Raw genomic sequence first — 15,775 nt, 5'->3', positions numbered from 1 at the left:
ATAACTCCCATCATGTGATGTCAGCATCGAAAACCTGTGAGCTCTGCAAATATTGTGGAGTTATTTTAAAATTATTCGTTTTTTAGAGGACTTGAGATATCTACAACTGAATTAGTTTATGATTTACGCAGTTATTCATGTTTTCTGTCATTTTTACTTTCTCCTGCAGGCTGTGTTAATGCAGACCATCTTCATCATGTACCTTTGAATCTGTTTCTTTTCTCTGTGTTTATAAAGGATTCATATTTGTAATGAGTTTTAAATGAGTAACTAATAAATCACAGTAATAGTATTTTCTTGATTTTAGATGTGATGTGTTTTATATAAAGTATGTTTTTCTACAGTTGAAGTGAATGTGATGAAATGGTTCCTGACAGGGAAACCCTGCCTAAAGTTTGTGATGGATCATGCAGTGTGTTGAATGAATATCAGGGGAAGGGGAGCCCAAAGTGTCCAAACACTCCCATTTTATCACCATATTTACATTTCTATCAACTCTGTGATTACAGCTCATAGATTTATTCTAACTCTGAAATGTTCTTTAATCTGTTCTTTAGCCCGTCCAGCCTTTCTTTAGAACTTACAATGTTCTATGTAACCATGATAAATCCTAAAGTTCTTCTTAAATCTTCCTTCTGACATAAAGTTTGAATCAATGTAAATGTAATGATATCAAATGTCCAGTGAAGCTTGTTCCTTTAAATAAAGACGTGTTATTGTCTGTGCTGGATTTCTTTGAACAGAGAAACATGTCAGAGAGAGGGAGAGCTTTTCATTGGATAGCACATAATCCTCCATCAAACACACATGGTTCCCATGAGAAGAACATCCACTGGATGGATCTAAGAACAGGAAGTGAAGGTTCCTCTGGAAACTGAGTGTTTAGTGAAGCTGACGGAGTTTAAAAATAGACTTTTAGAGTAACCACTGCTTTCACATTCAGTCATGATGTCTTTCTAACAAATTCTGATAAAATGAGTCAAACAAGTGCAGAATTCTTTAGTTTGAGATTGTTTCTACATTAACAAGGCTTTTTATTTAAATTTAGTGTTGTATCAACATCTGAGACAGTGAAAGAGTTCCTGTTTTGATTCTAGAAGGATATGAATTATTCCCAATGAACAGCACTGATTAAAAGGGGGCGGAGTCTCCCTGTATGTGGAGTCAGAGTGGAGGTGTGTCCAGCTGTGACCTGTTCTTAGTCATTCTAAAGCCAAGCAGAGTCACATTAGACACTGACACATCCATCATTAACACAGGGTTCCCGCGGGGTCTTAAAAAGTCTTAAAAGCATTGAATTTATGAATTGGGAAATAATACCTTAAAAAGACTTGGAAAAAGTCTAGAATTTTGATATCTGGGTCTTGAAATTTGTGCAGTAACTTCAGGTATCACATTTACCTCTCTAAAGTTTCCATTTGTCAACCACTATTATTTTGATTAAATAACGTAATAGCCTAAATAAACAGTGGCGGAACCAATAATTGAGAACGCAACGCCGCCCGGATCCGAACACTTCACTTTGCGACAGACTGACCTAAACTTCTCTCTCAACGTCCTCTCGTCAACGTCGACTGGGACGCACATCGCATGTAGACCCACTTCATGCTGAGGTTATGGGGAAATGTAAATTTAATGAAGCGTGGCAAGATAAACAAGCATTTTGTCACTGGTTAAAACCGGTGGACAACAACGTATTTGAGGCTTTTTGTACAGTATGCAAAAAAAAGATTCAGCTTGGTAACATGGGTGTGAAGGCTTTGGAGTCTCATGCCAAGTCATGTAAGCACATCAACTCTATCAAAGCTAAGGAGAAAACACTTTCCATCGACGGAGTGTTTCAACCTGCTAACGTTAGCCAGCTAACTGTTAACGCGCTGTCGTGGTTTCCCCAGGTGGAGATGTGAACGATGAAAAAGATGTAGTGTGGAAAAAAGGGATCGTAGAAACTGGCTTGCATAATAACACAAAGTTTATTAACACAAGCAGAATCAAAAGAACAGGGCTGAGGCAGAGGCCCTGTGAGAGCAGCCGGGGTCAAATTTACTCTGAAGAATCTTAGCCAAAAAAGGCCTATATGACTTGAGACAACGGGAGGAGTCTAAGGCTTTAGCCTTAGAACAAAGAAAGAAGGACACAAACTTTCACACCTCAACAAATGGAGGAAGTACCAACCTGGGAACAAGAAACTTTCAGGGTTCACAAATTAATCAACATCCAACAGTCGAGTTACAGAGATAACGGGCAGGGGGTCACAAATTAAGCCATCTGTTGACATCTTATACTCAGCTTGAAGTGAAGAGGTATATTGCATAGAATGAATAACACTTGTAGTTGACAATGGGTTATATGAATGAGAACATCCTGTTGGTTCTCGAATTATCTGAAGAGTGGCAGTGAACAAACTATATTTGCAATCTAGATTTCTGCAAGAACCATTCCAATAATCCTACATTTGTGACTTTTCAAACAAATACATATTCTTTGATCTCATTTTGAGGGGGAAACAAACAGCTGGTATTCTTCCAACATCCTGAGTCACCTTTGGGGGTGATAAAATCCCCTGGGCTCCGCATGGGTTCGGAGCCCAGAGTTTGAAAACTTAGCAAGTAAACATTGACTGATTGTTTAATGTAACAAAGAGGTGAGAACAGGAACGAACCTGTTCTTTGATCCTACTGTTCCTTTGCTTGGCCAGGAAGGGGAAAGGATCCCCCCTTGGTCCACATTTACACTTCACAGAGAGAGAGAGACCTTCTGACCCCAAGACTGAGGCTAATACAGTTTCTCAGTCAAAGTTCAATTTAGATGCTTTAATTTCCTACACATGTGAAGCAGTCAATACACCTCAGCGCCTGAAGCAGAAGATAACGTTAACCAACCAGCTGCTTGCGCTAGCACAGCCCCTCCAGTTACGACCGCAACTAACGGTAGAGTGGATCTGCGCACAACTTTTGGATTCACACCTACAATGAAAGCAGAGGTGTTGTGGACTCTTAACACCATCGCCAAACATCAGTCCTACAATGGAAATGAGGGTATTTCAGAGCTTTTCAAAAGCATGTTCCCTGATTCCGACATCGCTACCACGTTTACTTGTGGGTCCGACAAAACGGCATACATAGCCAAGTTTGGTTTAGCGGTTCACATCAAAGAGGAATTGGTGTCCAAAGTAAACAAATCGCCGTTCGTTCTTATGTTCGACGAGAGCCTCAACGAGACAACAAAAAACAAACAGCTGGATGTGCATGTTCGCTTCTGGGACGAGGGACAGGTTCAGTCCAGATACCTGGGCTCCCAGTTTATGGGACATTCCACTGCACAAGACCTGCTGTCACATCTCAAAGTAAGCATAACCTTTTTTATTCTAAATGTTTCTCAATCTATATTGATATAATTTTGTGGGCACACATCGTCCTGTAAAAGCAATGTCACATGACCAATTATGTACTTGCCTTAACAATGTTTATTTTTTATGTTTATGTACTTGGCAGACACTTTTATCCAAAGCAACATATAAAATACATAAAAAACAATCACTATAAAAATTCTAATAACTTATGGAAAGAATAATGTTGGTACAAGTAGAATACATAAATGGTCGTCTGTAAGGTTCCTGATCAGTCCTTTTTCATAGCACAGATGCACAAGTGAACAGATGTGTCATGTACTCTAAAATGTTGGAATTGATTCAGTAAATTTTTTTGCTCTTTTGAAAATCTAAAATATTACTGACCCAAGTATACAACTGTGCCTTATAGTAGTGTTGTGGTGGTCAAGACTGGTCTTGGTCTCGAGACCGGTCTCGAGACCAAATTTTAAAGGTCTTGGTCTTGTCTCGGACTTTGAAGCATTTTGACTCGGTCTTGTCTCGGACTCGGGATTTTCCGTCAAGACCGTTCGAGACCAGCACTAATTCCTGCTATTTTTAAACTTTTTTATAATGTGATAATAACACGGAGAAGAACGGGATAAAACAATCCTTTATTCATTAATTAATCCACCCCGTATAATGACCACAACCTTCCTTAATGTGACTGAGTGACGTGTGTGACACATTCATACTGTGTGGCTACGGTGTCAGTTTGGACCACGGAGCGCAAGGGAGAAATGAACTAATCACCGGTAAAAATCCCAGTAAAACTCCAGAAAACAATCACCAGTAATAAATATTATCTCCCTGGTAAAGACAGTAGCTCTAATAACTGGTAAAATGATAAACTGATGATATTACAGCCTGTGAAGGCTGGATAGGGGACGCACTTACTCTGCCTCTGGGTCCTAGTGCCAGCTGAGCGGTGAAGCCTGTTCCGTTTACCGTGTTTACTGAGGTCCGTGTGTGTTTAATAAGTCTGTGTGTTTAATAAGTCTGTGTGTGTTTAATAAGTTCGTGTGTGTTTAATAAGTCCGTGTGTGTCCGTGTGAAAGTCTGCATGTTTATGCATCTGTCCATCCACTCTTTTCATTATATCTATGTCTTTTAAGGCTTTATTACATAATGTCGGCTGTAGTCCGGGCCGCCGCCATCTTGGTTATGTCGTCACCAGCGCGTCATCGCCGCAGAGTTGCACTCAAATAATATTAAATATTTTTAAAGTGGTGTTTTTTTTGTGACTTTAGACTCCAATTACATGTATGTATATAATATGTTCTCCACAATATAAACAGGTTCAAAATATAATTATTTTTTATAGTTTCTGTTTCCACTGTATCCAGAATAATAATAATTATATATATATATATATATATATATATATATATAATAACTATTGATTAATTTGTTACATGACTTTTCCAGGGTTTGAGTTTGTTTTATTTAGTTTCACATCTACCTGTAGCTCTATGTTTTTTTACACTGATGACAACTTGTTTGTAGTTTTATTTCAGAAAGTTTCACTTTTACAGTTACAGTTGGAAATCTTTGTGAATTGAATATCCTAGTTATATTACAGCAACCAAATTAAACTATATCAACTAAGTGAATTAATAAAAATAACCTGTGTAAAGGCTTTTTCAAACTAAAAAATTATCTTGTGAAATCTGTGACCTGTTAAACCTGAACAACTCAAAGAATCAGAATCAAGAATCATTATTTCTTGGCAGAAATGCTTTTAAACACTTGCTGTACATTCAGCTGACATAAAAATCTTGTTTTCAAATATGTAGAATAATTGTGAATGTATCAGTAGCAGTAGTAGTTTTATTATATTAGTTATTTTTTTGCAGGCACCTTTTTTTTTGTCCGTCAAATGTATTTAAAATAAACTAAAATTAAAGAGAGATGTTATTTAACTGTTGAACCTTGCCATAATTTTATTTATTTATTTATTTTTTAAATTGAAAAAAAAAAATGTTTATGGTCTTGGTCTCGGTTTGTCTCGGTCTTGGTCTTGACTCGGTCTCGGCTCCCGAAAGTCTTGGTCTTGTCTTGGTCTCGGTGCATTCTGGTCTCGGGCAAGTCTTGGTCTCGGATAGTGCGGTCTTGAACACAACACTACCTTATAGTATAATGATGTGTAGTACTAGTATAGTATGTGTGTGTGTGTGTGTGTGTGTGTGTGTGTGTGTGTGTGTGTGTGTGTGTGTCTCTCTAACAATGTGTGCTGCTCATCTTGAGTAATCAAATGCAACCCTTTTTAAGGAATGTATGGACAAACTGGACCTCAGGCACTTGGTGTCCATTTCAATGGATGGGCCCAGTGTGAACTGGAAACTCTTCGACATTTTCCAGAAAGATCAATCTGAGCAGTACGGAGGTGAGGAGTTTATAATGCCATTACTGTGTGTGTGAGTATGTATATGACCCATTGTAATTATAAAAATTAATTTTATTTGTTGTGCACTTTTACATTGAATAAACTATTTAAACGTGCTACAGAGCATTGCTACATAGAATTTGTTTTTTTAATATCAAGTTTCCAATGAAACCTTCAGGTGTTCAGCTCATTTGTGTGGGGAGCTGTGGCTTACACACGCTACACAACGCATTCAAGTGTGGGTTCAGTGCATGGCAGCTGGACAAGTTGCTGAGAGCAATGCACACATTGTTTCAAAATGTGCCTGCCAGGAGAGAGGATTACATCACCATAACCAAGTCCAGTGTGTTCCCCGTCTTTCTGTGCCCATCGTTGGGTAGAAAACCTTCCGGTTGTGGAGAGAGCCTTGGCTGTCTGGCCATCACTTCTCCTGTACATGGAAGCTGTGAAAACAAAGAGACTCTCCAACCCTGGGACAGGTAGGCCCTTCTTAAATGCTGTGAATAGGTCTGTGACTGTGTCCTAATCAGTGGTGGAAAGAGTACTGAAAATCTGTACTCTAGTACAAGTACTGTTACTTTGCTAAAATATTTCTCAGAGTAAAAGTACTGGTGTTAGAGAAATACTCCAGTAAAAGTCCAAAGTAATCAGAGTATTAGTTCCTTTTAACGGCTGATGTCACCGTCACTTCTCCAGACTAGGGCTGGAAATTGTGTGTTTTCCTTTACCAAAAGTTAAAACACCAACAATCTATTCATCATTAATCATTGATAAGATACAAAACAAGTGTTTTTCCCTCATTTTTCCCTCATTTGAAGTTTTTATTTCCTTATTCAGTAAATGTCTCCGGCAGACAAAAAACTAAATGACATGAGGAGCCGCGACTATTGATTAAATATCCATGAATCCATTTTAACTGGTTAAATTCTTCATTCAGAATCAATGAAAGATCAATCATTAACGTCCATTTTTTGTTTGGTTTTGTTTTCCGTCCTCATGACCCGGTTTCCATCGGCTTGTTTGCTATCAGATCACCTTACTGGCTACAAAAATGCAGATAAAAGCTTTGGATAGGAATTAAAATTGGACTCAGTACTCAACTATGATTTAAAAGTAATTTAGTAGATTACATGGATTAATGAATACTTAAGTACAAGTAAAAACTACAGACTTGAAAATCTACTCATAAAAGTACAACTACCCCCAAAAAACTACTTAATTACAGTGATCTGAGTATTTGTAATTAATTACTTCCACCTCTGGTCCTAATCCTGGTGTTGGTATGGCCTTGTCATAGTTTTTGTAATATGGCTAAGTTGAAATTCTCCTGCCTCTCTGTCTGTCTGTCTCTTTCTCAGCATCCTATGACACAGTTGCAGCAGCCATAAAGGATCCACTCATCTTGGCCAAATTGCAGTTCTACGCAGCACTTGCCAGGACCTTCACTCCCTTCTTGAAAAAATATCAGACAGATAATCCTGTGCTCCCATTCCTCCCCAAGGATTTCACCGAGTTGATGATGGTGATAATTTACATAACGTTATAATAACCACTGATTGGGCTCAGTTGATACATTTTAACAACATGGGGTTTGTGGTTAGGATGTCTAGAAATAGTGGCTACATTGTGCATCATCATCAGACAATTTGATGTTGGTGATTAATGTGCCACACCCGACATTTCTGTGTTTGTCTGTTGACAGAGTCTACTCAGACGTTTCATAAAGAGAGAAGTCCTCCACGATATCACTGCCCTGCAGCTGACCAAACTGGATGTTACAGACAAGACCATCTGGCTCAGCCCACAAGACATCAGCATTGGTCTAGGTGCAGAGTCGGTCCTTAAGGTAGTGTGATGTTTTCAAAAGATCGTTTAACAAATGGTTAGGCTGAACCAGGTCAGTGAAGACATGTTCTATATTCATGGCTAATTTCTCTGTAGAGCATCAAAGGTGCAGAGCTCAGGGTGCTAGAGTTCAAGAGAGAGTGCATGCAGGGACTGTGTAACATCATCAGGAAAGTGCAGGACAAGAGCCCCCTCAAGTATCTGACTGTTAGGCAGTTGGTGTGCCTGGATCCGTCAGTAATGTACAGAGAACCCGAAAGATGCAGGAATCACATGAAAGGGCTGGTTCAGAGGTTTCTTCAGGATAAACAGCTAACTGATACTTCTGCAGGTAGGAATAAGAGGCAAATTATAGAATTCACAAGAATTTATCCTCAATCTGATTTGCTGGTAATGCCCAATGATTTATCAATGTTTTTCTCTATTTTTTCTCATCTGTTTTGTCATAGGGGACGTCATACTGCAGCAGTTTGACAGTCTCCTGTCCTTGGAGAGCAGGAGTGAGGACTTCCTCTCCTTTCCTCCCATGCAGAAGAGGCTGGACGTCTTCCTGTGCAGTGCCATGGAGCCTTATCCAGAGCTGTGGGCCTTCTGCAAGAAGCTGCTCATCCTCTCCCACGGCCAAGCTACGGTTGAACGTGGATTCTCCATCAATAAAGAGGTTGAGTCAGATAACTTGAAGGAGGACACTGTGGTCACACGGAGACTGGTGTGTGACTACACGGTAAAAAAGAAAAAGTTGAGAAAACTTAAAATATCAAGGCAACATGATGCAAGAGATTTTTGAGTAATCTCAACTTTTGCCTACTGTTGTTGACTTAACTAAGATTTACAAGTTCTGACAAGAGTTCTGCCAACTTGGATCTTCCTGTTCACCTAATTAAGATAATCCTGGAAGTCTAACGAAGAAATTCTGGTTTCAATGCCATGTATTTCTGTCTTCACTAAATGCAGATATTCTTGTTAAATAAACATATAATTATTCATTGAATGCCATGCATTTATAACTTCAACAAACACAGATATTCTTGTTGAATATTCATACAATTCTTACTCCAGTGAGTTGAAAATTTACCTATTTAAATAAAAGGAAAATGTATGTTGTAATTATATTTGAAAAATGCTCAAATAAATAGATATTGAATAAAACAAAGCACAACTGAATGTTATCTTAAATCTTATTTATTTTGTTTAACAGTGCCTCAAGTACATTTCAGAACGTTATGGGTAGTCAGGTCAATTTCTGTAAAAAAAATAAATAAATAAAAAGTATTGCCAGTTTCTTTTTTTGGGTGCTTTGAGCACCACAGCAAAGACGCTAAAATTGAAGTTCAGAACCAAAAAAGAAAAACAAAGTATGTGGGGGGGAAAAAAAGTGTTCAGCAACATATAGTCACTCATGCACACACCGATAGGATAGTGGCAAAAATGATTGGCTGTGTACCCAGACACTGACGTTTTACATGGGCATAACTATGATGAACTACAGCAGTTAAAAGTTCTTAGAAATATTACTATAAAATGAACAGGAAACTAACAGGTAAAGCACCATGTTCTGTGCTTCATGTGACGTGGACAACACTTAAACAAATCTTTTAAAATACATGACAATCTCAACATATATTGTCAACTCGTCTCCCTCCTTTCCTTCTTTCCATTTTCTCCCTCTTATTCCTTCTTTCCTTTTCCCTTCTTCTTCTTAAATGAGCTGGGCCCTGCAGACTGTTCTGTGTTTGGAACCCCACGGATCACGCGTCGCGGAGGAGGATTGGCGCTCGTTTACCGGGACGCATTCAGCTGCAGACTGTTGGACACGAACGCGTTCAACTCCTTCGAGCTCCAGATGTGCAAGGTTGGAAACGAACACTCTTTTCACTGTGTTTTACTGTACCGACCGCCTGGTCCTGCTCGTATATTTTTAGATGAGTTCTCTGAGTTCATGTCATCTATTATAACACTTGAGAGTGTTTTAATCCTTGGAGATTTTAACCTCCATGTTGATAACTCCACATGTCCTATGGCCACTGAGTTGATGACTCTTATGGACTCTTTTAACTTTGTACAACATGTGTCAGGTCCAACACACACCAAAGGTCATACTTTAGATTTAGTTTTTTCTTTTGGTTTAAAAATAGACAAATTAAGTATAAATGATTTACAGTTAAGTGACCACTGCTGTATTTTATTTAACCTGTCAATCACTCTGACTAAAATCCCTTCCAATGTGAAAAAACAGCGACGCATCCTAAATGAAGCAGCTTTCAGTGGGTTTTCTGCCTCCGTTGACCCAACTTCCTTCGCTAGCTGTGATGATGTTGACTCTTTTATGGCTAACTTTAATAATCACTGTCTGACTCTGTTAGACACAGTAGCACCAGCTAAAAACGTTGTTAGCACTCATAAAAAACCCTGTCCATGGATGAATGAAACCGTTTTTAACTTCAAAAGAAGCTGTCGGAAAGTGGAACGGTTGTGGAAAACAACTAAACTGGAAGTGCATCGACTCCATCTTAAGGAAAAGATAATGGAGCTAAATGAAATAATAAAGCGCGCCCGCTCTACTTATTTCACTAACCTTGTTCTACAAAATAAGAGAAACCCCAGAGTCTTGTTCAACACTATTGAACATCTTGTTACACCCCCACCGTCCCATGTCCCTGTACACACAAGGGATGATTGTAACATGTTTTTAAACTTCTTTGTAAATAAAGTAGAAGATATTAGGGCCAGTATCACGACTCCTTTGGTCAGCTTGTGCACTTCTGTAGCTCCGTCAGCACATGGTCCTCCTTCTCTCCTGTCAGCCTACAGGATATTCAGGATCTAGTGAGAAAAATGAAACCCACATCGAGCCCTGTGGATATTATTCCAACCTCACTGCTTTTAAATGTTTTTGATGAAGTCGGTGCATGGTTGGTGAAACTGATCAACCTTTCACTTAAATCCGGCACAGTCCCCAGCTACTTAAACACGCCCTAGTAAATCCCATTCTCAAAAAGCCTAATCTTGATCCAGGTCAGCCTATAAACTACCGGCCCATATCTAAGCTTCCCTTCATGTCAAAAATGATGGAAAAAAGTGGTAGCCAAGCAGCTAACATCAATCATGGAAGATAATGATCTTTATGATAAATATCAATCTGGTTTTAGGTCGATCCACTCCACTGAAACTGCCCTTGTGAAGGTTTCCAGTGACGTGATGATGGCTGCTGATTCTGGTCGCTACACAGTTTTAACTTTATTGGATTTAACATCTGCTTTCGACACCGTAGATCACAACACACTGATCCATCGTCTCAAATCAGAAATGGGGTTTTCCGGTGCTGTACTACAGTGGTTTGCCTCGTATATAAATGGTAGAACTTTTAATGTGGCTTTTAATGATGTAATGTCCAATGTGTCCACCCTGTCATGTGGAGTACCCCAGGGCTCTGTTCTGGGGCCTGTTTTGTTTTTATTGTACCTGATGCCTCTTGGTCGGTTGATCCGTGGTTTTAAAAATGTTTCTTATCATTTTTATGCTGATGATATCCAGTTATACTGCTCTTTTAATGACTCAGAGTTTCACTTTTTACCTGAGTTCTTGGACTGTATCTCATGCATCAAAAACTGGTTTTCATCAAACTACCTCCAGATAAACCCCAACAAAACAGAAACTCTGATCATCGCCCCTGATAAAAAGATCCCACTTATTAAGAACTCTCTCGGTGTTTTGGGTTCATCAGTGAAATCCAGCATCAGAAATCTTGGGGTTGTGTTTAACCAATCGATGTCTTTGGAGGGCCACTGTCGTCAACTGACTAAAAATTGTTTTTACCATCTGAGAAATATCTCAAAAGTGAGGCATCTACTGTCCAAACCTGATCTGGAACTGGTCATCCATGCTTTTATTTCGTCCCGCATTGACTACTGTAACTCAGTTTTTACCTGTTTTAATAAGTCGACCCTGTGTAAACTCCAAATGGTTCAAAATGCTGCTGCCAGACTTTTGACCGGTACGTCCAGAACATCACACATTACCCCGATACTTTCCTCCCTGCACTGGCTCCCTGTCAATTTCCGGATTGAATATAAAATACTGGTTCTAACTTTCCGGGCTTTGCATGGCCAGGCTCCTCTATACATTTCAGACATGTTGTGTCCCTACACTTCAGGACGCAGCCTTCGATCCTCAGGTCAGGGTCTACTAAGGTTCCCAAAAACCAAATTTAAAACCAGAGGAGACCTGGCGTTCCAGGCTGCAGCCCCCAGACTCTGGAATGGTCTGCCCCAGTCTCTCCGGGAGATGAACTGCGTGGACACTTTTAAAAAACATTTGAAGACTTCACTTTTCAAAAAAGCTTTTAGTTAACAAGATTTTATTTTTAATTTTTACTGCCTTTTGATGATGCGACCACAGGGGATGGTAAAGTATGATTGTGTTCGGGTACACACTTGTGATGTTGATCTGCTGAGAAAAGCGAGGGTAGAAATGAAAGAGGAAGGAAGGACGAAGAAGGAAGGGGAGGGAAAGAGGGGGAAAAAGAAAGGAGGGAAAGTGAAAGGAGAGAAAGAGAGGAGGAAGGAGAGGGAAGAGGAAAAAGGGAAGGAAGGGGGAGATAGAAGAGGAGGAGGGAGAGACTTCTCTCCTCCTTCCTCTATCCCTCTCCTCCTCGTCATCTTCCCTTCTCTCCCTCTATTTTTTTCTCCCTCTCTCTTCTTCCTTCTTTCCTCTTCACTTCATCTCTCCCTCCTTTCCTTCCATTTTCTCCCTTCTTGCCTCTCCTCCTTTCGTTACTTATTGTTCATCCCTTGACCGAAAAACAACAAGAGGGTTAAGGAACAGTTAATCTGAAAATAGAATTTTCCATCACCTACACATCCTTATGCAGGTGAAACAGAGGTGAGGTTCTTTTTTTTTGTTCTTTTCTGCATACATACATTAGTTTTACTTGAACAATAATTCATTTTAACAGTTCAAAACACCAAATAAGCAACTCTTGGTAACAGGTGAATGACTATATCAGAAGCAAAAGGGTTTACAGTTTTTTTTACATGACTCAACAGCAATGGACTTGAAAAGGCTAAAGAACACATGTTAAAGTCATGTCTGGCTTCTCCATTAACAGTCACAGCAAAAGCTTTGTTTTCAGAAGCCCTTATGCGCTGTGAGCATCGAGAGCCACCGAGCTCAAAAAAGATGGCTTGAATTGCTTCAAAGGTATAACTCATCTGCTTTGGATAATCAATGTTGAGGGCATACAGAAGGCCAAAGAGGTATGCCAAGGCAGAAGAGAGGTCTGGAATGTTATGTAGCACAATATCCCCTTCCAACACAACTGCATGGTCTCGCACAGTCGTACCGGCATCGTCATCTTGTAGGATGGTGAGGATGGCAACAGATACACCGTTCAACACTGGTTCCAAAATGTCAGTATCCTGAAGAAAGGTATAAGATTAATTATTGAGAACTAAAGACAAAATACATTTCTACAGATTTGAAATTAAACCTCCGTATCATGCTGGTCATTTGACTCATGGAGGTTTTAAAAAGAAAAAGCTTATTTTTCTTTAATTAATGACGTAGTAGCTTTCTCCCACCACCCTTGTGATGAGTTTTGTACGAAAGTATTTTCTGCAATGGAACACACATAAACAATGCCCAGCTGCTTCTCAGCAGAAAAAAGGGGAGCGAGAGTTATAGACAACTGCAATCCTCTCCATAAAATTATCTGGACAGCACTGAGGTGTATCTTTCCATTTTGGATCTTTTGGAACTCATCCTTTGAAACATCTCAGGATTTAGTTTTACTTGCATTACTTTTTTGTACTTACCAAGCATTTCAGGAAAACCTCTGTTGTATCTTCTCTGACGAAAATGGGCAGGCCTCTCAGTGCTGCTGTCTTTCGGTGGGACACAATGTTGGATGTCTAAAGAGTACTCAGTGGAAAACAAGCATTTCAATTAGTATAGTAACATAGTGTACTTATACACATTGCAAAATCAGAACTTTTATATTAATGAAAATAAAGCACAGGTCAGACCCAGCAACATGTAAAACTAAAAAAAAACCAACAACACTGCAACTATGTTAACAATTTTACTTTACTTTTACAAAATAAAATTTGTTAAATCAAATATTGCCAAATAAGAACGTAAAGCAATGACTGCTGACATTCATTTCCACTGACACATTTCCACAAATGTGTTATGGCTGAAGCCAAAATAACTTCAGGCAAAGGAGCACTTCTCTCACCTGTTCATCAAGTTTTTCCAGCAGGTCTTCCATCTTCTGTCCAAGAGCTCCCTTCTTAGACCGGTACAGTTTCAACAGGCCAGGCACAAATTTGTCAAGGGATGCATTGAAAGTCCCCAGGAGGTCTTTGCTCGTAATCCGATGAAATCCTTCTGATATCTAAACAAGACAATCAACAAAATATTGTCATTTATTCAGCACAGAAAATTCCTGGATAGCTGTCTTGTGCAGTCTACACCCTGTCCAATGACCATGTTATGAAAAGCAAAACTTACTTCAAAAAGCTCTCATGAATACACATTTTGCACATGAATAGAAATACCTCTCACAAAAACTAGTATCAATATGCAAATGCTTTTTATCATGTTCCATGTTGTACCGCAATCTGTGAGCAATCAGACCTGCCTAAGTATTCTTTCCCCAACTATCTCAGTCAATAAAAACCCTATTTACCCTAGTAAAAGAAAAAAAACATCCATGCCAAGTCAAAATTATGAGATTGACTTTCTATTTCATAATTTCGATTTAGCATGGGGACTCTTTTCTTGGACTGGCAGAAATGAGCTTCCATAGGTGTGAAATGCTCAGGGTAAGAATATTAGGACATGTCAAAGAATCTAATGGGTCACAGATTTTGATGTAACAATGTTATGGCCTTGAGTGGAGGGTAACACAGGGTATAATAATGTTTGCCAATGCATGACACCCCCCCCCCAAAAAAAATACTGTACTACTTCAATTATAGTCAATCTAGTATAACTCATGCCTAAACGAATTAACAATTACTGAAAAATTAGGACACCCTTACTTTCCTCAGAGGAAAACAGCGCAGGCCATCTCTCCTGGGACCTCCGATACCATAGGTTGACACTCCACGACCTCTTTCCGCCTGAGAGAAAATGTCAGCGCCATTTTCTGCTGTATGACTGTCATGTTCTTCTGTTTCTTCTTCATTTCATCGACCAGAGCAACTCTTTCCTCTTCAAGAGTAGAATCATTGTGGTGTTGTGGATAATCTGGGACATGATTGACCTCTCCACGTTTGGGCTTTTTAAGGGTGAAAGGACTGTCCGCTTCATTTCCTCCTTTTCTTTTCCTGTTTACATTTACCTCATTGCAGCCTGCCCGACGAAGCTTAGATCTGTAGTTTCCAAGTTTGTGCTTGATACTTGCTTTCCATCCCTCGTAGCCTGTGATGCTACCTGGCTCCCCTCAGGCACGGGTATTTGAGAACCAGTGCAGAAGCAACTGACTCAAGCTCATCTTTCTCAGGGTAGCCTTTAATTTCAAAACTGCCTCTGCAATCTTATCCAAAATCTCTGTCTTCATGCTCTTGTCACTGCAAGGCTCTTCTTCGATTTTTCGTATGTCACATTAGCCTTACCAATTTCAGTTCAACATCATATGAAAACTTGGGGATAGGAAATGGAGAGGGCCACTCTGAGAACCTGCCTTAAGTTCATCTGGATAGAATCGGTCCAGCTAGGCCTGAAATCTTCAGAGTGAACACTTATTGTGTCCTGGGAAAGAGACTGAAGCAGTGGATTGGTTAAGTTGGTGATGAATCACAGTTTCCACATTATATGTAGGACTACACCGCTCAGCTGGTAATTCAGTATTTGCTGTCAAGTTGCATAGTGCATTCCAAACTCTGGATCCTCAACTGTAGTGAAAAATCACCTGGAAGTTCAAGTCTCTCTTAAAGAATATCAATCAATTGCCCAACAGATGCTGGAACTTCAGGAAGCTGGACTCGCCGGGCTTCTCTGGAGGAAAGAACTACCCGCAGTAAACAAAGTCTAAAAAGTGGAGAGAGAAAAGTTGGATGAAAATTAAGTCAACCTGATTAGAAAACAGTGGACATCTACACCATACAGCTTCCTTTTTCCAGATTTATCCATTTATTATGCTTGATTTGCTAATAATTTTGTCTACAAAT

At 39.5% G+C, this 15,775-nt stretch overlaps 2 protein-coding genes across 2 annotated transcripts; one reads left to right on the top strand and one right to left on the bottom strand.

The window, feature by feature from the left end:
* Nucleotides 1-2,971: 2,971 nt before the first annotated feature.
* LOC114458643 (uncharacterized) lies at nt 2,972-9,973 on the top strand. Its single transcript, XM_028441058.1, has 9 exons — nt 2,972-3,346; nt 5,642-5,756; nt 6,137-6,235; nt 7,115-7,278; nt 7,459-7,602; nt 7,698-7,932; nt 8,051-8,325; nt 9,310-9,453; nt 9,965-9,973. Exons 1-9 carry the CDS (start codon nt 2,972-2,974, stop codon nt 9,971-9,973), a joined length of 1,560 nt encoding a protein of 519 aa, XP_028296859.1.
* Nucleotides 9,974-12,373: 2,400 nt separating this feature from the next.
* Nucleotides 12,374-14,790, bottom strand: LOC114458644 (uncharacterized). Its single transcript, XM_028441059.1, has 5 exons — nt 14,695-14,790; nt 13,837-13,995; nt 13,415-13,510; nt 12,766-13,018; nt 12,374-12,390 (listed from the first exon to the last, which is right to left on the bottom strand). The coding sequence occupies exons 1-5, from the start codon at nt 14,788-14,790 to the stop codon at nt 12,374-12,376; spliced, it is 621 nt and encodes a 206-aa protein (XP_028296860.1).
* Nucleotides 14,791-15,775: the final 985 nt, after the last annotated feature.

This window comes from Gouania willdenowi, unplaced genomic scaffold (assembly GCF_900634775.1).
Source record: "Gouania willdenowi unplaced genomic scaffold, fGouWil2.1 scaffold_152_arrow_ctg1, whole genome shotgun sequence".
Taxonomy (NCBI): domain Eukaryota; kingdom Metazoa; phylum Chordata; class Actinopteri; order Blenniiformes; family Gobiesocidae; genus Gouania; species Gouania willdenowi.
The sequence above is the reverse complement of the archived record's forward strand: the minus strand, read 5'-3'. Positions and strand labels throughout refer to the sequence as shown.